We start from the raw sequence: 25887 nt of genomic DNA on the forward strand, positions 1-25887 counted from the left end.
AGATTACATTTTGAAGCACAAAAAGGACATTAGTGGGAAAAATAATGATAACCAAATAAGAGCTATAGTCTACTTCAGAGGATAGAAAACATTTGATGTAAAAAGTCTGATGACAAATATTTTCAACTTTATAGGATATAACGTCTCTGTTGCAACTACTCATCTTTACTCAACTTTGCCGTTATAAACACATGAAAGCAGTAACTAAGTATGACTGTTTGCCAACATAACTTTATAAAACAGCAGAAGGTAGAATTTAGCCTACTGGTGTAGTTTGCCAACACTTGGTTTATTTAATAGTATTGCATCAATCAATGTTAATTTCCTGGTTTTGATTACTGTACTATGTAGTATTATATAAGGTATTGAAGCTGGGTGAAAGGTATGTAGGAACTCTACCATTTTTGCAACATTTCTGTAAATCTAAAATCATTTCAAAATAATTATTTTAAAAAGATCTATCATGACCTGAGATCAACACCAAAGGTCTGATCCATCTAAAACCATATGGACAAACATAAACACTATTAAAGAAACTGCTGTGGCGGAGATGGAAATGAAGTTATTCATGTGATGAAAGAGTTTTATAGACAGATGTTGATAGTTGCACAACGATGTGAATATACTTAATGCCACTGAACTGTACACTCGACAATGATTAAAGTGGTTAAAATTTTTTATGATTACTTTACCACAATACAAAACAATTAAAAAAACTGTTCACCAACTGGGAACTGTGGGAGAACACGTGTCCACATGCACGCACACACAAATTTTGTGATTAAGTATAATTTTAAGCCTAGTATTAAGTTTTCATTGAACATTTTATTTTGAAATATTCAAACTTACCAAACTTTGAAAAATTGTTGAATGAACATCCATATCCCTTCTCCTAAATTCACTTAACAACGTACCACATTTGCGTTATCTCTGTACAGGCACACATACTTTTTTGCACTGAACCATTTCAAATTCAGTGCATACATCATGACATCTAACCCTTAAGCAAAAGGATACTACTGTACTACATAACTAAATACCATTACCACACATAACAAAAATATCATCAATTTAATATCATCTAATATAAGGACAATAATTACATTTTTCAAATTATGACCAAAATAACTTCTATAATTTTTTTCAAATTTAGGTGAAAATTAAAGTTTGCATGCTGCACTTCATTTAATAAGTTATTTTCTTATTTCTCCCCATCGCCCAACTAAAGTTTCCAGACAATATAGGGACACCAGAGTATGCAAAACTTGGAAAATCATTCCATTTCAAAGGCAGTTATCAATCACTATAATCGTAATCCATATTAGAAATATAGATATATATATATAAATTTATATATATCATTTTCGAGTGTACAGTTCAATGGCATTAAGTATATTCACTTCGTTGTGCAACTATCAACATCTGTCTATAAAACTCTTTCATCACATGAATAACTTCATTTCCATCTCCGCCACAGCAATTTCTTTAATAGTGTTTATGTTTGTCCATATGTTTTTAGATGGATCAGACCTTTGGTGTTGATCTCAGGTCATGATAGATCTTTTTAAAATAATTATTTTGAAATGATTTTAGATTTTTTACTCCCTCCTACACAAACAAACAAAAACCACTAGGGTAATAAATTACCCACGTTAAGAGGACAGTGAAAATATAGGTCACAGAAAACCTCGGTTTTAATAAAGCATCTTTTCTTTTAATAAAGCATCTTGAATGTAATCGTTCCTACTAAAGGACTCCATGTCCTGAGCAGAGCCTCAGAAGCAAAATCAATTACTTCTCATTTTATTGAAGATGCACAGGAATTCAGGTTGTTATACAACCTACTAAATCATTCAATTCCTTTATAGAATCTGAAAGACAAGCTTGTAGTCATGGTGTAAAGAAATTTATGAGATAAACATTCAAAAAATGATATACCACTATTTAGTAACATAAAAATGTCCATGACGGATGGCTGGTTTGTTCAGTGGTTAGTGCACAGTGCTCATAACACCAAGGTCACTGGTTCGATTCCCAAACGGGCCAGTGAGCTGTGCCCTCCACAACGAGATTGAAAACAACAACTTGACCTGAAGCTGAGCCGCGCGCTCCACAATTAGACTGCAAACGACCTGACTTGGAGTTGAGCTGCGCCCCCTTCCACCCAAAACAACTAGACTGAAAACAATGACTTCACTTGGAGCTGATGGGTCCTGTTCCCCAATATTCCCCAATAAAAAAGAAAAAAAAAAGAAAATGTCCATGACACATTAAGTATATGTATTAATAGACATATTAATATCTTCCTCTTCCCCTTCTTTAATGGGTAACCATTGCTCAACAGACCTTTAAATGTTCAGAAATCCAAGATTTTTTTCCTTAGCCCTCCATTTGCGCAATATTACAACTCCACGGGGCAAGCTCAACTATTTTTGTAGTATTAAAAATATACCACGGCAACTCCAAAGACCTGACAGTCATCCTCGACTTTTCACTTTCATATTACCTAATAAGGCCTAACAGTTCAACCTCATGTATAATTCAAGTCAACCCTTCTCTTCTCCAACCACACTTGGCATGAACCATAGCAATAGCCTCCAAACAGATTCAAAGCCTTCAGTCTCACAGAGTAACAGGCAACTAACCTGATGATATTACATCCTTGGTTAAAAAACTGTCAATGGGAAACATGAATGGTTGTACTGAGAGGTTGTGATTCTTGAGTGAGTGATAGTAATGAATGCCCTGTGCCTTTATCTAGGTGCCATATGTGTTCATCAAGTTGTCCACTAATTAAATGCACACTTCCCTGTATGTACAGTATACCCCAAATAAAAATTTTTGTAAGTGGTAGCACTCTTCTGTAAATATACTAAAAATAATTAAATTGTACACTGTAAATTATAATTTTATATGGTAAATTCTACTGTTTGTGAATTAAATCTCAATACAGCTATGATTTTAAAAATAAATACCTTTTTAAATAAAAAAATAAAACTTTCAATGGCTCTCCAGCCTATAGAGCCTACTGTACTTCTCAGTCACTTCCCAAAATGTTTTCCTATTTCTAGTAGCAAAGAAGAGTTAATCTTCCCTCTAGGAGTTGGGGAGTAAAGTGTTCAGAATCTGCCCCTAAGAAGCAAAAAGCTTTCTTTGAACTTTTTGTTAGTCAAAATTCTTAGGCAAATTTCGAATTGCTCAATATGCATGTGATTATTTAATATAAGAATGTTCTCCCCTAACTCTCAAGTAAAAGCACACCAAAGAGATGTTTTACTCTACAGCTTCACGTACCCCTGGGGCTACTGCCAAGGGTCTCCAGTATCTGGTCACTGCCTGATTGGCCCAGCTTCATTTCCTGCTGTTCCTTTAGCTATTCCCTCCTATAGTCCAGCCCTACCATATTAGTTGTACCCCTTCCACCATTCACCATTTTGAAGAGGCTTTTAAAATTTTTTCCCTGCTTGCATTATTAATCTTCACAACACATTCACCTGCTTCCCATTTACAACTTGGTCCACTGAGTGAAGCCCCTCATCTTTATGAAGTCTTCCCTCGGGATAACCCCCAACTCCTAAGAAGCTAAAGAAATACTCCTTTGTGCCACACTATACAGTAGCTCTGTTATACAAGACATCCCTCATGGTGCTATAATTTCTTATAATATTAATGTCAATAATTTTTACTAAACCAGTAACTGCCAAACCTGGCTACTTATCAGAATAATATCAGAGATGCTTTTAAAACATATGGATACCTAGGTCCCACCACCACCAGTTATGCTGTGTAATTGGCTTGGGATGGAGCCCTGTCACAAGTATATTTAAAAATCCCCCAAGTGATTCAAATGTGTAGCCAGATTGAAAACCACCATACCGGACAATAATTTCCTTATTCATTTTTGTATCCTCAGTGTTTACCATGATGCTGAAAACATGTAAGCACTCAATGCAGAAGGATTCAAACTTTAATGTAATGAAAGTTTAATCTGACAACATATGTTTTGCATATAAACTTGCATAAATGTACCCAAACTAATTGTATCTTCTCTCCTTCCTTAGGAAAGCATTATTTCTTCCTGAAGTTATATGCAATCCTGTATTTCTTAGCTTTGATTTGTTGTCATACTTATTTATCTCTTTAATCTAAATGTGTGTAACTCTAAAGGTTAAAAATATTATTGTGTCATCTATCAAGTTTCTGGGTTATCTTCCTACTCTGCATTCTTTATTTCACTCTCATGTAAGAGAATAGTTGTTGCCAGTGTGCTGGTATTTACTTAATGTGGGTGGTCAATTGTTGGAGCAGATATCTTAAATTTCATTACCATAATTAGTTTATAAATCCAGTATGTTCCTTACACTCAAAATTAAAATGTCTTACCCTTCCTTCTATTTCTGCTTTTGGCTTCTTTGTGCTCTTTGGGCTTCATCTTTTTCTCTTCTCCAGATTCTCCATCACTTACAGTCAGTTTGTGCCTCAAAAGCCTATGTCTGTATCTTGGCTTCTTAGATTCTTCAGAATCTGAATCTGATTCAGTATTGATTTGATTTTTTACTTCTAAATGGAGAAAAACAAATCAGGAAAACTTTCAGCCTTTTATTTTTAAAATGTTTTGTAAAACCATTTTGTTGACAATTTTCATGATTTATAAAAAAGATCAGAACTACGCACTTACCTGAGAATCACTGGTGATACCAGGCAATCTCATACATCAGACTTGATCTATTACTATTATTAAATATTGATTAAATATCACCAATACATATTTGTAAATTTTTTAAAAGTAAAAAAACATTTTGCTTTTGAAAATCATCTGTTTATAGGCAGTAACTGACAAAATGAGCACAATAACTACCAGATAAAAAGAGTGAAAGTAGTAAGGTTTTAAACACGTTAATAAACTTTAAATGCATGTATTAAACCGTTGTATGGTCACATAGTCTTCAAAGACTGAACTGGTCAAACAATCAAATTATGGCATCCTATACTTTTCTTTGGGGAGCTCACCCTCATCTCCTGGGTTTTCTTCATTGTGCTTTCCAGTTCTTTTTTTCCCTTCTTCTGGTTCATCATCTGAAGATCCATCCTCATCAGAAGAAAGATTGGCTTTAATTTCTTCTAAAAGCATCTTCTTGGCAATTCTTGAGAGTAAAAAGACAATAAAAAACTATGTATTTGGTGAAGAACAAAACAAAAATTACAAAGAAAAACAAATAATTGTTTCAGAAAGGAGATAAATGTGTCAATAGACTTTACATTATAAATAAAAGACTACCAGAACCATGTTTTAACCTAAGCTACCAACTTAAACTTTTGAAAATGCTCTTAGCACTGGTATTTTCCCAATTCAGTGTAATTCTGCAATATATTGAAAAATCTGAGGGACACTTCCACTAACTATTTTGACCAATTGTAAACTTCATGCTGGACAATCTTCCAATCTTATACTTGCTCTGCTGCCATCATCCAATAACTACAATATCAGACAGGCCCACAATAGCAAATTTACTTACTCAGACAAAAATGGCATTCCAAGACAATACTCCACAAGAACATTTATTCTCAGAAACATATTCTTAGAAAATATATTCTTAGAAACATATTCTTAGAAAATCAGTATGTAATAAACCTCTTTATTATAAGACAGTGCCTCAAACTGGGGAGCAGTAATTTTGGCCCTTAAATTTCAATTTACTTCATGAATTCTGTTAAATAAATGGAAGCAAACACTAAATATCAAGTATTGAAGCAATGAGAAAGCCCTAATAATATTCAAGCTAGGGCAGAGATGAAACAGAAGTGCTATCAATTACACACATCGTAAAAGAACACAAATTATCATAAATGAGTTTTCACTTTTCAAAAAAGTAGACAGTGCAATAGCTACACTCATATCAAAATTTCTCAAGATGCTCCCCAAAGACTGACTTGCTAATGGAAAATCAACTGTTAAAAGCATAAGAAAGTACTTCTCTAATACCATCTTATGTTAAAATAAAATATATTCCTAATAAATTTACATGGTTGAAATAAGAAAGACATCTTAAAACATAAAACAATCATGCAGCTTTTGTGCAAGATGAAGTGCTTTGCACCTGGGTGTCCTTTTGACATAAATTCATAAATCACAGTAACAAAGGAGTACCTTATAGAAAGGTTTAAAAGAAAGGTGGTGTCGTGCGGGAGACCCTGCTCGCTGCGCCATTTGTCATGCAGGGACGCCTGCGGGGTCTCTGGTTCCGCTCCCCATACAAGAACGCAGGATATGGTGAGGCCAAAAAGGAACACCCACGGAGCCATAGGTAGGGGAGTCATACCACTATATTCTCTCTGGCGGCACTATACTCTCACTGGAGGCTGGATCCACACTGTCCGCAAACCGCCATCCACGCTTGCCAGCCCAGCCGCCATCTTCTTGCTAGCCCCCATTCTTTCTCTTCTCTCTGCTAGCGTAGCCACAGCAGTTATATTAGTGGCCAATGGCTCACTGGTTACAGCTGACGGCCAACTAGCCACAGCTGATGGCCATGCAATCACAATTGATGGCCATTTACTACCTGAGCCAGCACCTGTCTATGTGAGGCCGAGAGCCTGGAAACTTCTTTCTGGGGCTCTGCCCCCACAGGTGGCATGATTCTCAATTTTCTATGAATTAAATTCTATTGTATAAACATCTACTCTACAATCTGACTCTGTAGCTGAGTCAAAAACTTGCAGCTGGAATTAAGGAACTTTTGTTATTTTGGATTTGAAACTCCTCTTTATATTTAACATGCACTCACATTTCAATCAAAAATTAATTCCTTAGGAGATGTTAATGCCTTCTTAATTTTATTTGAAAGATAGATTGTTCATTGCTATTTATATTCAAAGATATATAGCAGAGGCATCTAACCAGAGTGAAGCAAAATAGGTAATCACCTCCATAAATGCTTATTATATATGCCTTTCGGTGCTTCCCTCCCCTCAACCCACCAACAGTGGTATCAGAAATATTGACACAACACAGAGAGTTACCAATTGCTAAAGGAAACCACAAATGGGTTGTGTATCTGAAGGCTTCTGCCCTGATTTACATTTCAATAAAGTACAGATTAGATCACTTCCAGTTTAAAACCTACTGGTAGAGTTGAATTATAAAACATTGCTAAAACGAGGTCAAATATATGGTAATGGAAGGAGAACTGATTCTGGTTCGAGAACACACAATGTGATATATAGATGATGCACGAGTATTACAGAATTGTACACTTGAAACCTATGTAATTTTACTAACCATTGTCAAACTAATAAATTTTAATTAAAAATAATTAAAAAATAAAAAAACATTGCTCTTAAACTTCTAGATCCATGGTATGCTGCAATGGATTGCACACAGTAAACTTTTTTAAAATGAGGACTAATACAGGATTGCCAACTTTTCGTTTTGCCAAGAAAAAAAATTTAAACCCAAATATCATTTACTTTCATCATTTTATAAAATAAAGAATATTTCAACACACCCTCCACAAATTAGGAAATAGTTCCAAATAAAGTGTGGTTCTTCAAATGCAATAAAAGCATCTTTCTGAAAAAAATTCTAAATCATCTTTAACACTACACTGTCATTTCCCATGGACAAGGAAAAACTTTCTCAAATCAAAGTGGTTTTGGGGTAAAACCACTGTTTTGTAATAAATAAATGTGCATGGGTATGGGCGGGCGTGTGTGTGCGCGCACGTGCGCATGTGCACACAATGTGGAGTTTGTATACTAAATTACAAACAGAAAAACATAGTTCACTTGTAGTTACAAGATCTTATGTCAACATTTTGGTGAGACAATAACAATCAATAAAAATAGTTAATTAATTTAGTTAAACGTTAGTTCAATCACCTGATTTCAGTTTGTTTTTACAAGTTCAAAGAAAGTCTTAAATGCCATATTGTCTGTAAAGACTTGGTTGTTAATTGTAAGAAACCACATAATTTTTCTTCTTTCAAACTCTAGACTACTAAGAATATGTCTACTAAACAGGATGTCAAAATATGTAAACCTACCTAATTCATACTCAAGTTCTGGATTGTCATGAACTAAGAAATATGATATGTATGAGATAATACGATACAATTCTATATCAAATAATAAATCACAGAAAATGAAATGAGATCAACAAACTAAAGGATTACACAATTTATCAACAACCTTCCATAAGACCGTAATATATAGAATGATCAGTCACTTCAGAAGCAGAAAAATATTACAAACTTCAGAGAATGCTCATTTTTCTCCAAATAGAAAGCTACACACAGTGATGCAGACTCCCAAACCATACCTCGCAAAGATGTTTAGATGTGCCCTCTGAGACCTTTTGACCAAAGGAAAATCTAATGTATAGATAGCCATGTACATTAATCCATAAAAAGGATAATAAAGTTAATTTGCACAAATTTATGACTGATGGCAAGTCCACTATGTCAAACCCCACTGTATCATAAGCCTAGCCTATCACATAACCCACACCTCAAAGTTAGAACTTAATTGGAAAGACCTAAGGGCTAAGGCTGACCTTCAACCTCAGTCAACAAACATGGTGAGGTGAGATGAATCCCATCTACCAAACCCACTGTGATATGCCATAAGGGAAACTCCACTTTAACTCTTGAGGCACGAACCACAGAGACTTCAAGGACATCATGACTTGACTACCAGCTGAGGCTGACAAAGCATCATTTTGGAGGCCTCAGCTGGACCCGTGCTGGTATGCATGTGATGAATGTACAGTCATGATGCCTAGCTGATTCTCTTTGCTCTGAAGTTTCCTTTCTTGAGGCTTTCCAGGATGTTTCTGAGAAAATCATTCAGGCAACAAGGTAGTGCCCATGAAATCAAAATGCTCACTATTACATCTTGGGGCAGGTGTAGCATCCAAAGCAGTCATGACTCTATCAGCAGCACCAGAGGCACAGGCTGTGCCACTCTTGTGGCAGAAACCCTGGGCAGAGCCTAAGGTAATGGAGCCACTACTCCATTTTCTTGAAAGGGTGGAAAGGGAGAGAGGGAGAAAGGAAAACAGTGTGGTAGGGAGGGTAAAAACTCACAAAGAAACAATGATCAGAACTGGTGCGTGACAGAATAAACAGAATCCCCAAACCAACAAGCTAATTCTTCTAATTCATACAATGAATACCAAGATAATGCTTGATTACACCTTACACCTTCACCTACTAAAAGAAAGCAAATATAAAATAAGGAATGAGCCCAACAATGCAAAGGTCAACAAGCAATCTGAAAAAAAGAGAGAGAAAGCCTTTAGTAATTCTGATCCTATCTAAAAAGGAATTGAGTAATGTCTCTTGTTTAAGCACTCAAACAGGAAAAGAAAACTGCCTCTTGCTGATAGGTTGATTCAAAATGTTGAGTTTCTTTAAAAACAAAAAGGCGATCAAGAAGGGTCTCTTGTATGAGGGACCTTTAGAGAAACAACCATTAGAAAAGCAGCACAAAATGTTAGAGCTAGAAGAAGGAACCTTACAGTCCAATTCTGTCATTTTATATATGAGGAAATGGGCTTACAGAGGGGGAATGACTTGGCCAAAAGAACAAATAAAACTAGTTAGTGACAAAGCCAGGAATACCACATAAGGTCTTGAGTCCCAATCTGCTACTAATTTTACCATGCCAGGGCTATACTCTCTGCTCATTCACTACCTCTGTCCCAATGAGTGCTTGAGAAAATACATTATAATCACATTCTTAAAGATATCTGTATTTCACTGATTTTCAATATATATATATATATATATATATATATATATATATATATATATATATATATATATATATTTAGAAAAAATTCAAGCTTTGATTTTTAAATATTAAAAAACAAAGATGTTCTAAACAGCATTAGTCCAGTATGCTCCATCTCTAAAATGCACTTACAGGACATCTCAGATACATCCTACAATATACTGTTTTATATTTTAACAGGTTCTGAAAAATAGGCTTGAAGAAAAATACTAAATAAAAGATACATTTTTAAAAGGTCAAATACTGTGCATCCTTATACAAAAGTGATAATTTTTTTTATAAAATTGTTTTTTTTCACATTTTGTGCACAATACCACAACAGAATAATTAGTTAAAACAGAATTCTGAATAAGTTTATAGGTTTAAATATATGCGTTTTAGAGATACAAAGCAACTAAGTACAGGTAGTTGTTAAAACATAATAACTATTTAAAAGGTTGATATGTAAAATAATTCAAATGACTATAGTAAAAGAATGCTGAATATTTTTTGGGAGAACAGGTTGGTGAACACATCCTTCTAGTAGTGAGTCTTTGTTTTAATAAATGTTATATACATCAGGATTAAGAATAAAAAATAGGGGCCGGCCTGGTGGCTCAGGCAGTTTGAGCTCTGTGCTCCTAATGCTGAAGGCTGCCGGTTGGATTCTCACATGGGCCTGTGGACTCTCAACCACAAGGTTGCTGGGTTCAACTCCCAAAAAGGATGGTGGGCTGTGCCTCCTGCAACTAAAAAACGGCAACTAAAAACGGCAACTAGACCTGCAGTTGAGCTGTGCCCTCCACAACTAAGATTGAAAGGACAGCAGCTTGACTTGAAAAAAGTCCTAGAAGTACACACTGTTCCCCAATGAAGTCCTGTACCTCTTCCCCAATAAAATCTTAAAAAAAAAAAAAAAAAAAAAAAAGAATAAAAAATAAAGCATTTCATAGAATTACTATGGATCTTCTCACCTTCAAAATCTGTATTAGTATTTTTTTAATTCTTTGGCCCAAAATTAATATCTTGATACCGTGTTTCCCCAAAAATAAGACCTAGCCGGACCATCAGCTCTAATGCGTCTTCTGGAGCAAAAATTAAGACTTATATAACATAAGACCGGGTCTTATATTAATTTTTGCTCCAAAAGACGCATTAGAGCTGATGGCCTGGCTAGGTCTTATTTTGGGGGAAACACGGTATCAACCTTTATATAAAAAAATATGACTGCAACATAGTAATTTGTACCCCAAAGTGGTGAAATTTGTGAGATAATGATGAACTCACTAAATAATCAAAAAGCTGAACAATAGTTTGAACCATTCTTTTAGTCCCATGTCCCACAATGTTTGCACTTAATGACAGTTTTCTTTTTAGTGGGAGTACCAAGAATATTAGTGTCAAATAACTTTTTCGAAAAAACATAGCAGTAGAAAAATAAAGGCTGTGTGATATTAAGAAACTACAGTTTATTAACAATTTATATCAAATTACAAAATGTGTATTGCCTGATTTTACGGAAAAAAATCTATGCCAGTTTTAGAGGAAATTTTAACAATAAATAATTTATGAACAACATTGTGACATATTTAGGAAATTTTATCATATTAAAGAACTAGTTAAATCAGAATTTACTCATCTCAATTTTATTTAAAATTTCAAAGCTAAGGATAAAGGAGGATATGTGAAGTGAGAAAAATGAATTATTTTTGCTAACAACAGAAAATCCAAACTCTTTTGGGAGGAGGGGGGTATTTCTCACTTTCTTAAAGTCCCAATATCTCCAAGGAACACAGAACAGGAAAGGAGGGCTGGGTATAATGTTCAAATATTAAGCCAAGAGATCACCACTACTGACCATATTTCTTTCCTTGCTGACAATTCTAGCATAAAGAAAGCTGGAGGCAACTGCAACCATTTTAGGTATTTACAAATAGATCCTATCTACTGGTTGGACATCTGTGTTACACTTAAATGATTTAAAATACTTACCTGTGCTACAAAGACAAAGTAAACTGAAAATCACCTTAAAATAGCTATTTAAAAACATTACTCAAATATAAAAACAAGTTAAAAATGTCATTTAAAATGCAACCTTTGGGGCCAGCCTGGTGACTAAGGTGGTTGGAGCGCCATGCTTCTAACGCCTAAGGTCGCTGGTTCGATTCCCACATGGGCCAGTGAGCTGAGTCCTCTAGAGCTAAGAATGTGAACAACAGCTCTCTCTGGAGCTGGGCTGCTGTGAGCAGCCTGAGGTTGACGTGAGATGCCGCAGGCTGCTGAGTGCCTCCGTGAGCGGCCCGTGGCCAGTGTGAGTAGCTGGGCTGCCATGAGCAGCCAGAGGTTGGGGTGGGCTACTGTGGGCTGCTGTGTGCTGCCGTGTTCTGCTGTGTACTACTGTGTGCCGCAGCCTACCCACAGCCATCATGAGCTACCGTGAGCGTCGGACCAACGACTGGCGACTGACTGCCTCAGCGAGGGTGGGGGTGAGGGCAAAGCTCATAATACCAGGATGGGCCGGGGAGCTGTGTCGTACACAACTAGACTGAGAAACAACGGCTTGAATCAGGGTGGTGGTGGTGGGGCAAAAAGGGAGGGAAATGCAACTATTGTTTTCCTCCCCCTTCTTCTGCATCCCCTCCACACTCTGGTTCAAGCTACTCTTTCTCAGTCTAGTTGTGTAGGACACAGCTGCCAGGCCCATGCTGTTACTATGAGCCTTGCACTCACCCCGAGCTGAGGAAGTCGGTCAGCCAACCACAGCAGCTAACGGAAGCTCTTGCAGGCTGATCACAATGGCTGGTGGCAACTCACGCTGGCCACGGACCACTCACGGCAGCACTCGGCAGCCCCCGGAAGATCACGGCAGCTTACGCCAACCTCTGGCTGCTCACCATGGGACACCTCCAGGGAGAGCTGTTGTTCACAATCTTAGCTGTAGAGGGCGCAGCTCATTGGCCCATGTGGGAATCGACCCGTCAACCTCAGCATTAGGAGCATGGCGCTCCAACCACCTGAGCCACTGGGCAGGCCCAATGTTCGTTTTTTCAGCACATAAAGAACCTAAGCAATTTTGCTAACCAAACAGAATCACTGTGAAAAGAAATTTTTTTCACAGAAAAATACAAAATTCCAGATTCAGCAAATTTGTGTAGAAAATAAATGTATACACAGAAGATGTACATTCGTACAGAAGACGAACATTTGGAAAAGTGTTTAAAATGGAAACTAAGTGGAAGTCATATGTTAAAGGGACTTGAGATAAATTCATGTCATTAATCTTTGCTGAAATCAAGTAAACAATCAGTAAATAACTTCATTAGCAGGAACAATATGCAAGAATCATTAAGTTCCCAAAATATTCTGCATTAACAGTACACAGCCATCATCACGAGAATACCCACACGAAGCTCACAGGAAAAAAAAAATCATTTGTACATTTTCCACTTTGAAAAGCAAAGTATTATGAAATTACAAAATAATTGGAAAATTTTAAGGTTATGGTATAGTCCCTTTACACTTAACAAAAACTCCATTAATAAACGGCGATTTCTTTCACCAATCTCCACAGGAACTTTCACTTCTACGAAAGAAATTATTTAGTCCTGCTGAGAGAAATTATGAGAAAAACTATGGAGCATTACTAGACCCAATTAAGCATTCTTCAACTATAAAGTAAATACGAGTATATGTATGTGTGTGGCAGGGAAAGGTAACCATACAAAAATCTCAGTTTTTAGTCAACATGGAGTTTAAAAAGAATGTTTAGAAAAGTAATCTAGCAATCTTTGGTTTTCTCTTGAAAGGGCAATTTTAAATATTTTTCACAGCCTGCTAAAAATGCAAAGAAAGATTAAGAAATGGTGCTGGGAAAATAGGACAGACACAAACAAAAACAAATAAGCTGGACCACCTTCTTATACCATATACAAGAATAAATTCAAAATGTATTAAAGACTTAGCTGTAAGACCCAAACCCATAAAACTCCTATAAGAAAATATACTAGGAAGCAAATTTGCAGACATTACCCTTAGTAATATTTTTACTGATATATCCCCTCGGCCAACGGAAGCAAAAGAAAAAATAAACACGTGGGATTACATCAAACTAAAAAGATTTTTCACAGCAAAGGAAAATATCAATAAAATAAAACAACATCCAGAGTAGGAGAAGATATTGGCCAATGACACATCTGATAAGGAGTTAATTATAAAAATTTATAAAAACCTCTTACAACTCAACACCAAAAAAAACAAACAATCCGATTGAAAAATGGGCAAAGGACATGAAAAGGCATTTCTCTAAAAAGGACATACAGCTGGACACCAGACATGAAAAGATGTACAATGTGACTAATCATTAGAGAAATACAAATAAAAACCACAATGATATACCACCTCACGCCGGTCAAAATGGTTATCATGAATAAATCAACAACCAACTGCTTACCAGGATATGGAGAAAAGGGAACCCTCGTGCAATACTGATGGGATTCCAGAATGGTGCAATCACTACGGAAAACTGTGTGGAGCTAACTCAAAAAATTGAAAATGGAACTACCTTATAACACGGAAATTGCACTCCTATGCATCTATCCAAAGAAATCCAAAACACTATTTCAAAAAAATATATGCACCCGTTTATTGCAGCGCTATTCACAATAGCCAAGATATGGAAACAACTGAAATGCCCATCTATAGACAACTGGATAAAGAAACTGGTATTTACACAATAGAGTATTACTGGGCCATAAAGAAGAATTAAATACTACCATTTGCAAATACATGGAATGGACCTAGAGAATATTATGCGAAGTGAAATAAGTGAGACAAAGACAAATACCATATGACCTCACTTACATGTGGAATCTAAACAACAGAGTAAACGAACAAACAAAACAGAAATAGACTCAGAGTTATAGGGAAAAACAAACAGGGCTGATAGATGGGAGTGGGGAGGGGAGGGTGAGAAGTTAAAGAGATTAGAAAGTACAACACAGACAACCCGACAGGAGTGATGCCATAAAAAATGAAAGCGTGAGGTGAGACTCATGAAATCTCCCCTGGAATTTAAAACAAACTGAACAAATATAACTCCACAAAGGACGCACTGCGCAAAAAACAGGCAAGATGAAGAGGCCCACTACTGAAATAAACTATGGTGGGCAAATTGCGCGAGCAGGGGAGGGGGGAAGGGAGAAGTACGAACACAGGGCAAGATGGAGCCGCGCGGACGCAGGACACTGACCTAGATCAGTGCTCTGAACTCCCTGCATCCAGGAACTACAGCAGCTGCTTATGGCTCACAGGTCTGAGGAGACAGGATAAACGGCTGAACCCAAGGATCAAGGAAGAGACCTCGGAGCAAAGACTGAGGGAAGAAGGCTGAAAACGGTGGTTTAAGCCATCATTGCCACAAAGAATGGAAGCCTTAGGCACTGAAACTAGCCTCCACCTCCCTACCCTCCCAGAACTCGCCCCGCCCCCACCTGCCCAGTGCTAGAAGCTCAACAGTAGCAGTGTCAGATCAAAAGAACACAGCTTTTGCAGTCCTAAAAACTGTGGTCTGAAGACACAGATTAGCAGCCCAACTAATTGCAGCAAAGGGGAGGGAGGTGTGAAAGTAGGACTGGCTATGGTGGTGGTCACCACCATTGCTATGGGCCACTTCTCACAACCCACCCCGCCCCTGTCCACATCTATCTAGGCGATCCCTGCAGGAGTAAACAGAGTTGATGAAACACACGGGCTATGATTCTGGTGCAGGAAGAGCTTTAGAACTTCAAAAGCTCTCCACATCCACACACGATGCGAAGCCCTATGCACCAAGCAAACTGATCACAGGGGAGAAGTCTGCCTTCCAGTGAATCCCCCCATTGTGTGAGAATCTGGAATAGTACAGAGAAAACATAACACTCCAGTGTGAGAGAGAATAAAAGGCTGCAGTCCGAGAGAAAATAAAACATTCCACCAACACCTACTGGAAAACAAAAGACAGACCTATTCCTATCAACCTGCAGCAGAACCCACTCCTGTAGATGTCTAGGAAGAGAAATAATAAATCAGTAATTGCAATGAATAACCAACGCAAAAAGACAGCTCAGATAGAAAATGAAAAGTCTCCAGAAAAGGAACTTAAAGATATGGAAATGTGTGACTTAAACAACAGAGAAGTCAAGATTGCAGCTCAGCAAAAACACAACGAGATGGAAGAAAACACAGACAGGCAGTTTAATGAAAACAGAAACACAATCAAAGAACAAAACGAACATTTTGCCAAAGAGATTGAAATTAAAAAAAAGAACCAGGGTGGGTGTGGGAGATGAGGATCAGGGGGATCAAATATATGGTGATGGAAGGAGAACTGACTCTGGGTGGTGAACACACAGTGGGATTTATAGATGATGTGATACAGAATTGTACACCTGAAATGTATGTAATTTTACTAAAAACTGTCACCCCAATAAAAAAAAAGCGAAAAAAGAGGGGAAAAAAACAACCAAATAGAATTTCTGGAGATTAAGAACTCAATAGAACAAATGAAGAATGAAACAGGCAGCTTAGATAGTAGAGTTCACCACCTGGAAGAAACAATCAGTGACGTCGAAGATAGACACCTGGAAATGACATGGATGGAAGAAGAAAGAGACTTGAGACTTAAAAGAAATGAAAGAACTCTACAAGAACTGTCTGACTCCATCAGAAAGAGCAATATAAGAATAATGGGCGTACCAGAAGGAAAAAAAGAGAGAAGGAAACAGAGAGTATATTCAAACATTCGATGAGAACTTCCCATACTTGTGGAAAGAACTGGATCATCGATTCCAAGAAGCAAAAAGGACACCTAATTACCTCAACCCCAACAGGCTTTCTCCAAGGCACATTGTATTGAAGCTGTCAAAAATCAATGACAAAGAAAGAATCCTCAAGGCAGCCAGGGAAAAGAAGACTGTAAACTACAAAATAAAGCCCATTAGAACATCATCAGATTTTTCAGCAGAAACTCTACAAGCCAGGAGGGAGTGGAATCAAATATTCAAACAATTGAGAGAAATTTTGAGCCAAGAATAATATATCCAGCAATGATATCCTATAGATATGAAGGACGAATAAAGACCTTTCCAGCCATACAGAAGCTGAGGGAATTTTCTAACACACGGCCTGCACTACAAGAAATACTAAAGGAGGCTGTTCAACCAGCATACGTAGGGATAATTTGTGACAACCAAAACATAAAAGGGGGGGAGACTAAAGGCTTGAACCGAAATATGGAAATGGACAGAGTAAGCAAGATGAAGAAAATGGAATACTCTAAATATATAACTTTCTTTTACTTAAACTTAATAACCTCTCAAAAAAATCCAGAACTGAGGGCCGGCCCGGTAGCTCAGGCGGTTGGAGCTCCGTGCTCCTAACTCCGAAGGCTGCTGGTTCAATACCCACAAGGAGCCAGTGGACTCTCAACCACAAGGTTACCAGTTGGATTCCTTGAGTCCAACAAGGGAATGTTGGGCAGCACCACCTGCAACTAGCAAGGGCTACTGAATCTGGAGCTGAGCTGTGCCCTCTGCAACTAAGACTGAAAGGATAACAAATTGAAGCTGAACAGCACCTCCACAACCAAGATTGAAAGGACAACAACTTGACTTGGAAAGAAGTCCTAGAAGTACACGCTGTTCCCCAATAAAGTTCTGTTACCTTTCCCCAATAAAATCTTAAAAAAAAACAAAAAAAATCCAGAACTGAAATATATACTGTAATAAAAGAAGAAACAGAGGGGAAAATCAAAGAATACCACCACACAGAAATAATAGACAACAACAAAATGGCAAAGAAACAATGGAGAAACAGTCTTACAAGAAAACTAAACATAGAATGATAGGAAATCCTCACATATAAATAATGACACTAAACGTAAATGGACTCAACTCACCAATAAAAAGGCACACAGTAGCAGATTGAATCAAAAAACTAAACCCAACCAAACCATATGCTGTCTCCAAGAGACACATTTCAGCTACAAGGATAAATATAGACTAAAAGTGAAAGAGTGGAAATTGACACTCCAAGAAAATAATATTCAGAGAAAAGCAAGTGTCGCCATACTGACATCAGACAAAATAGACTTCAGGGTGAAAAAGGTAGTAAGAGACAAAGATGGACATTTCATGATGGTAAAGGGGACTATACAACAAGAAGAAATAACAGTCATCAATATTTATGCCCCCAATCAGGCAGTGACAAAACATACAAAGCAACTACTAAGAGAACTAATGGGAGAAATTGATCAAAACACAATTATACTAGGGGAGCTAAATACATCATTGACAACTATGGTACAACAACGAAACAAAAAATGAAGAAAGAAATATCACCCCTAAGTGACATATTAGATGAACTGGACACAATTGAGATTTAAACAGCACTTCATCCTAAAACACCAGACTATACATTTTTTTCTAGTGTACATGGAACATTCTCAAATATACACCATATATTGGGACATAAAACTAACCTCAGCAAATTTAAAAAACTTTAAATCGTACCAAGCATATTTTCTGATCACAAGGATTTGAAATTTGAAATGAACTGCAAAAAGAAAGCAAGGACAGCCAGAAATACATGGAGATTAAACACCATACTTTTAAAGATCAACTGGGTCAAAGAAGAAATAAGAGATCAAAAGATATACAGAAACAAATGAGAATCAAAATGCATCCTACCAAAATACTTGGGATGCAGCGAAAGCAGTTTTAAGAGGGAAATTTATATCATTACAGGCTTATCTCAGGAAACAGGAAAACTCTTAAATAAATAACCTCACATTACACCTTAAAGAAATATAAAAAAAAGAACAAATGAAACCCAAGGTCAGCAGAAGAAAGCAAATAATAAAAATCACAACAGAACTAAATGAAATAGAGAACAGAAAGACAATAGAAAAAAATTAATGGGACAAAGAGCTGGTTCTTTGGAAAGATTAAAAAAATTGACAAACCCTTGGCTAGACTCACTAAGATAAAAAGAGAGAAGACACTAATAAACAAAATCAGAAATGAAAAGGGGAAGTTATCACCAATGACACAGAAATACAAAGGATCATCCAAGAATACTATGAAAGACTGTATGCCACCAAATTCAATAACCTACAAGTAATGCACAAGTTCTTAGAAACATATAGCCTTCCAAGGCTGCACCATGAAGAACTGGAAAATCTAAACAGACCGATCACCAGTAACGAAATTGAATCAGTCATCCAAAACCTTCCCAAAAGCAAAAGTCCGGGACCAGATGGCTTCACTAGTGAATTCTACCAAACCTTCAAAGAGGATCTAATACCAATCCTGCTCAAACTCTTCCAAAAAATTGAAGAAGAGACAGTACTCCCTAACTCATTTTATGAGGCCAACATTACCCTGATACCAAAACCTGGTAAGGACAACACAAAAAAAGAAAACTACAGACCAGTATCTCTGATGAATACAGATGCAAACATCCTAAAAAAATTCTAGCAAATCGAATACTACAATGCACTAAAAAGATTATTCATCACAACCAGGTGGGGTTTATCCCAGGGGCACAAGGATGGTTCAACATATACAAATTCATCAATGTGATACATCACAAAAACAAAATAAAGAACAAAAATCATATGATTATATCAATTGATGCAGAAAAAGCATTTGACAAGATACAACACCCATTTATGATTAAAACACTTAATAAAATAGGTATAGAAGGAAAATACCTTAACATAATAAAGGCCATATATGACAAACAATCAACTAATCTCATAGTTAACAGTGAAAACCTGAAGCGCTTTGCTCTACGTTCAGGAACACGAGAGGGCTGTCCCCTATCATCTCAGCTTTTCCACACAGTGTTGGAAGTCCTTGCCAGAGCAATCAGGCAAGAGAAAGAAATAAAACGAATCCAAATTGGGAATGAAGAAGTTAAATTGTCACTCTTTGCAGATGATATGACGCTATGTATAGAAAACCCTAAAGACTCCACCAAAAAGCTATTGGAAACAGTAGATGAATACAGTCAAGTTGCCGGCTAAAAAATCAATGTACAAAAGTCCATTGCATTCCTATATACTAACAATGATATCTCATTAAAAGAAATAAGAAAACAATTCCTTTTGCAATTGCAGCAAATAGAGTAAAATACCTAGAAATAAATTGAACCAAGGATGTGAAAGGCCTATATGCTGAAAACTGTAAGACATTTTAAAAAGAAACTGAAGAAGAAAAAGAAATGGAAAGACATTCCGTGCTCATGGATTGGAAGAATCAACATAGTTAAAATGCCATATTACCCAAAGCAATATGCAAATTTAATGCAATCCCCATCAAAATCTCAATGGCATTTTTTAAAGAAATCGAACAAAAATCATCAGATTTGTTTAGAACAACAAAAGACCCCGAATAGCCAAAGCAATCTTAAGAAAAAAGAACAATAATGGAGGTATCACACTTCCTGACTTTAGTTTGTACTTCTGGGCTACAATAATCAAAACAGCATGGTATTGGCAGAAAAACAGACACATAGACCAATGGAATAGAATTGAGAACCCAGAAATAAAACCACATAAATATGGACAGATAATTTTTGACAAAGAAGCTAAAAACATACAATGGAGAAAGACAGCCTCTTCAATAAATGGTGCTGGGAGAATTGGATAGCCACGTGCAAAAGAATGAAACTGGACTGCTATCTGTCACCATGTACCAAAATTAATTCAAAATGGATCAAAGACTTAAGCATAAGACCTGACACAATAAACTGCATAGAAGAAAACATAGGTACTAAACTTATGGACCTTGGGTTCAAAGAGCATTTTATGAATTTGACTCCAAAGGCAATGGAAGTAAAAGCTAAAATAAGCGAATGGGACTATATGAAACTTAAAAGCTTCTGCACAGCAAAAGAAACCATCGACAAAATAAAGAGGCAACCAACTGAATGGGAGAAGATTTCTGCAAACAGTGCCTCCGATAAGGGGTAATATCCAAAATATACAAGGAACTCATGCAACTCAACAAAAAAAAAACCAAACAACCCAATTGAAAAATGGGCCGACGACCTGAAGAGACATTTCTCCAAAGAGGACATACAAATGGCAAATAGACATGAAAAAATGCTCAACATCACTAATCATCAGAGAAATGCAAATCAAAACCACAATGAGGTATCACCTAACACCAGTCAGAATGGTTATCATCAACAAGACAAATAGTAACAAGTGTTGGATAGGCTGTGGAGAACAAGGAACCCACATATGCTGCTAGTGGAATGCAGACTGGTGCAGCTGCTATGGAAGGTAGTGTGGAGGTTCCTCAAAAAATTAAGAACAGACTGTGACGCAGCAATTCCTCTCCTGGGTATCTACCCCCAAAAAACTGAAAACGTTTATCTGTAAAGATATATGTGCTCCAATGCTCACTGCAGCTTTATTTACAGTGGCCAAGACATGGAAACAACCAAAGTGTCCTTTGGTAGATGATTGGATAATGAAGATGTGATATATATATATATATATACACACACACACACACACACACACACACACACACAACGGAATGCTATTCTGCTATAAGAAAAGATGAAATGGTACCATTTGCGACAACATGGATGGATCTTGAGATTATTATGCTGAGAAAAATAAGTCAGACAGAAAAAGTCGAGAACCATATGATTTCAGTGATATGTGGTATATAAAACTGAAAACAACAAAAGAACAAGACAAGCAAATGAAAAAACAAAAACTCATAAACAGACAACAATTTAGTGGTTACCAGAGGGTAAGGGAGTAGGGGGGTGGCAGGTGAGGGCAAAAGGGATCAAATATATGGTGATGGAAAGAGAACTGACTGTGGCTGGTGAACACACAATGTGATATATGATGATGTATTACAGAATTGTACACCTGAAATCTAAGTAACTTTAGTAACAGTTGTCACCCCAATAAACTTTAATTTGAAAAAAAAGAAATTGTCAACCTATATTTTGTTATTGTTTATTGCGTAAACGCAATTACATAGAATTTACAAGTTAGACCATTCTAGCTCACAATAGCATACATTTACTTTCAAATAAGAATGATGCTACTTTAATAGTATGCTAAAATAACAGGAACTTTATTTATTCACACTTACTAACACATTATGGACATAGCTAAGTCTTTTTTTTTATTTTATTTTATTAAATTTATTGGGGTGACAATTGTTAGTAAAATTACATAGATTTCAGGTGTACAATTCTGTATTACATCATCTATAAATCCCATTGTGTGTTCATCACCTAGAGTCAGTTCTCCTTCCATCACCATATGTTCGATCCCCCTTACCCTCATCTCCCAACCCCCACCCCCCACCCCCCTTACCCTCAGGAAACCACCAAACCATTGTCTGTCTCTATGAGTTTCTGTTTCTCATTTGTTTGTCTTGTTCTTTTGTTGCTTTTGGTTTATATACCACATATCAGTGAAATCACATGGTTCTCTGTTTTTTCTGTCTGACTTATTTCGCTCAGCATTACACTCTCAAGATCCATCCATGTTGTCACAAATGTTCCTATATCATCTTTTCTTACCGCCGAATAGTATTCCATTGTGTATATATACCACCACTTCTTCATCCATTCATCTATCGAAGGACATTTTGGTTGTTTCCATGTCTTGGCCACCGTAAACAAAGCTGCAATGAACATTGGAGCACACGTGTCTTTATGTATAAATGTTTTCAGATTTTTTGGGTAGATACCCAGGAGAGGGATTGCTGGGTCATATGGCAATTCTAGAGGAACCTCCACACTGCACCAACAGTGTATGAGGGTTCCTTTTCTCCACAGCCTCTCCAACATTTGTTACTATTTGTCTTGTTGATGATTCGTATGTCTATTTGCCATTTGTTTGTCCTCTTTGGAGAAATGTCTCTTCAAGTCCTCTGCCCATTTTTCAATTGGGTTGTTTGTTTTTTTGTTGTTGAGTTGCATGAGTTCCTTGTATATTCTGGATGCCCCTTATCGGAAGCACTGTTTGCAAAAATCTTCTCCCATTCGGTTGGTTGCCTCTTTATTTTGTTGATGGTTTCTTTTGCTGTGCAGAAGCTTTTAAGTTTCATATAGTCCCTTCATTTATTTTAGCTTTTACTTCCGTTGCCTTTGGAGTCAAATTCATAAAGTGTTCTTTGAACCATAGGTCCATAAGTTTAGTACATATGTTTTCTTCTATGCAGTTTATTGTGTCAGGTCTTATGTTTAAGTCTTTGATCCATTTTGAATTAACTTTGGTACATGGTGACAAATAGCAGTCCAGTTTCATTCTTTTGCACGTGGCTATCCAATTCTCCCAGCACCATTTATTGAAGAGGCTGTCTTTTCTCCATTGTATGATTTTGCTTCTTTGTCAAAAATTATCTGTCCATATTTATGTGGTTTTATTTCTGGGTTCTCAATTCTATTCCATTGGTCTATGTGTCTGTTTTTCTGCCAATACCATGCTGTTTTGATTATTGTGGCCCTGTCGTACAAGCCAAAGTCAGGAAGTGTGATACCTCCATTATTGTTCTTTTTTCTTAAGATTGCTTTGGCTATTCGGGGTCTTTTGTGGTTCCAAACAAATCTGATGATTTTTTGTTCTATTTCCTTAAAATATGCCATTGGGATTTCGATGGGGAGTGCATTGAATCTTTATATTGCTTTGGGTAATATGGCCATTTAATGACCTCAAAAGCTATATAGCTTAAAATGAAGATAAATAACAGTGAACTCTATTGCAAAACTTTCACACAAATATGTAAGTATATAAGTAATATATAAAGTGTATGTCACATACAAGTGTTTCAGAAATTATAAAGCGTTTACTTCCTCAATTTCAGAAATACCAAAACTTCTTTGCCTGCAAACTAACCTGCGTATCTTGTTTCTAACAAATTCTTTCTACTCTCAAGAAAAGATGCATTAGAATTAAAATGAAATGCTTGAACAGGACAGAAGTTTTATAGAAATTTACTGCATCCAATTAACTGAGCATTTGCATTAATGCACTATTTACCACTCCATAACATCAACATCGAAAATGTATTATAATACTTCTAGGAAGCATACATGAAATTTATGCACAATTTATGTACAATTAAAATTGTGTACAAATTTATGCACAATTACAATATGCTATCTACCAAAATACATCCTACTCAAAACTGTGAAATTGGTAAAAATAATTCCAAGCCTTAAACATCATCTGTAAATTTCTAAAAGCTGCTTAGAGGGTATTTAAATATACTCAAATACATCGCCTATACTAAAATAGTTCAAGAAGGTATTTGTATCCCTATTATTAGATAATCCATGGGTATTAGATAACCTCTTTGGTATCCTGGACATGAAACAAGTTATTAATCGTACATTTTATAAAAGCACATTAAACTGAGTATAAAGAAAAATATGCTCAAGATAAAATTCAACTACTTCAAAAGTACTTAACAGGGCTATATTTTCCAATCACAAATACAAGACAGAATTAAAGGTACCTTCCAATAAAATATTGTCCAGTTCCAGAGAGATATGATAAAGTAACTTAAAAGATGAAAATGAGGTTTATATTTTGACAAGCTCTAACACAAATAAAAAATTATCATACCTTAATGACACTCTCGTTTGGTAGTTAAATAGAAAATTAAGGCTTAGTACTCACAGTTAAATTAGGATATAGCATGTTTCAAACATTATTAGCCTTTCAGTAACATTTGAAGTCTCATGTGTTACAGGAAAACAAACAGTAACATAAAGTGAAAAGGAATTAAAGCATTTTGAAAGAATACATTTTTAAATGCTTTCATAATCTCGCTGTGATTATGTCCTATATAAAATGCCTAATAAATAAAATGCATACTCTTACTATTCCATTCTGTACCTCACCGCTATCCCATAAAATAACTGGATATACATTCAAAATATAAGTATGTAAGCAGCATCTGAGTCTTTGTAGCCATGATTAAGCTCTATTCAAAAGTGCAAAATAGAACTGTTCAGTCACCTTAATAAAAACATTCTCCTGTTATTGGGAGAATGCTGATCTGTGAAACAGAAAAACCTATCAGCATCAGCAAGATATAAAACTAAGCAAGAACAACAGCTGTCCCCACAGCATTTACTAACTCAAAATTAATTTCTTAAAAAATTATGACGCAAAAATTACACGTATATTCTCTTAATACTAGAGCTTACTGTTGGGAATAAATGGATAGTTAATATAGTACTCTTTAGTAAAACCATCAAGTCTATTATAGATTTTTGGTGATAGCATTAATCAGAGAAAATTTCATCCAGCCCTTTCATTTTAGAGATCAGAAAATTTTGCAAAGAGTAGTTAAGTCACTTGCCGGAGATCCTACAGCCAGTTGTTAAAAATTTAGAACTAGAAGTCAGATATTCTTATCCCTATTATTCCAAAATTCCATCCACTACACCACACTTGGTTGAAGGTGATGAGTATGGGGTATACCATAGTCTAGCAAAGGTTTAAAAGGTATGTAAAAACATATGGTTATATTCTTTAATACCTTTTTCTTTATTCTTCATTGCTAACATACGGGTGTGCCTTTGCATTTTTTCCTTCTCCCAGCCATCCCTTAAATAAATCTGTACAGGAGACACTGTTTACATTTAAAGCTATTATTTATGTCTTATTAGAGGTAATACTATCATACTGTCTACTTATATTTTATTTGAAAAAATGTTTAAAATCTGTATTAGTTTGGACACTATGTAAATTGATACTAATTTTGAAAGTGATTTCTTAATCTCAAATATCTGAGTAATCTTTTTTTCACATTGAACAGGTTTTAATAAATAGGACCACCATACTGTATGGCAATTAAAAACAATAATCAAATATTAAGGAGAGATGCTTGTTGTCACCAATTTATTGAGGTATGATTTACTTTCATCAATAAAATAATCTGTCAAATTAAAAATATTCTCAAACTTATCAGTTTACATGAAAACATAAACTCAATAGTGCTGTATTTATAACAACACATCCTATACTCCCTCTTAAGGTTTCGGGTTTTAGCCCATTTTCTGGCCTTTCTTTCAAACTTGCAAGAA

At 36.1% G+C, this 25887-nt stretch overlaps 1 protein-coding gene across 14 annotated transcripts in view; it reads right to left on the bottom strand.

Moving 5' to 3' along the window:
* Positions 1-25887, bottom strand: part of ATRX (ATRX chromatin remodeler) — a 251139-nt gene that overhangs the window by 147610 nt on the left and 77642 nt on the right. For all 14 annotated transcript variants that reach the window (XM_019716363.2, XM_074323977.1, XM_074323981.1 and 11 more), the window contains 2 exons: positions 5011-5144; positions 4384-4560 (listed from right to left, as the gene is read on the bottom strand). In XM_019716363.2, the coding sequence (XP_019571922.2) occupies positions 4384-4560; positions 5011-5144 (311 nt within the window). The remainder of the gene's footprint in view (positions 1-4383; positions 4561-5010; positions 5145-25887) is intronic.

The sequence above is a fragment of the Rhinolophus sinicus genome, chromosome X (genome assembly GCF_036562045.2).
Source record: "Rhinolophus sinicus isolate RSC01 chromosome X, ASM3656204v1, whole genome shotgun sequence".
NCBI classification, from domain to species: Eukaryota; Metazoa; Chordata; class Mammalia; order Chiroptera; family Rhinolophidae; genus Rhinolophus; species Rhinolophus sinicus.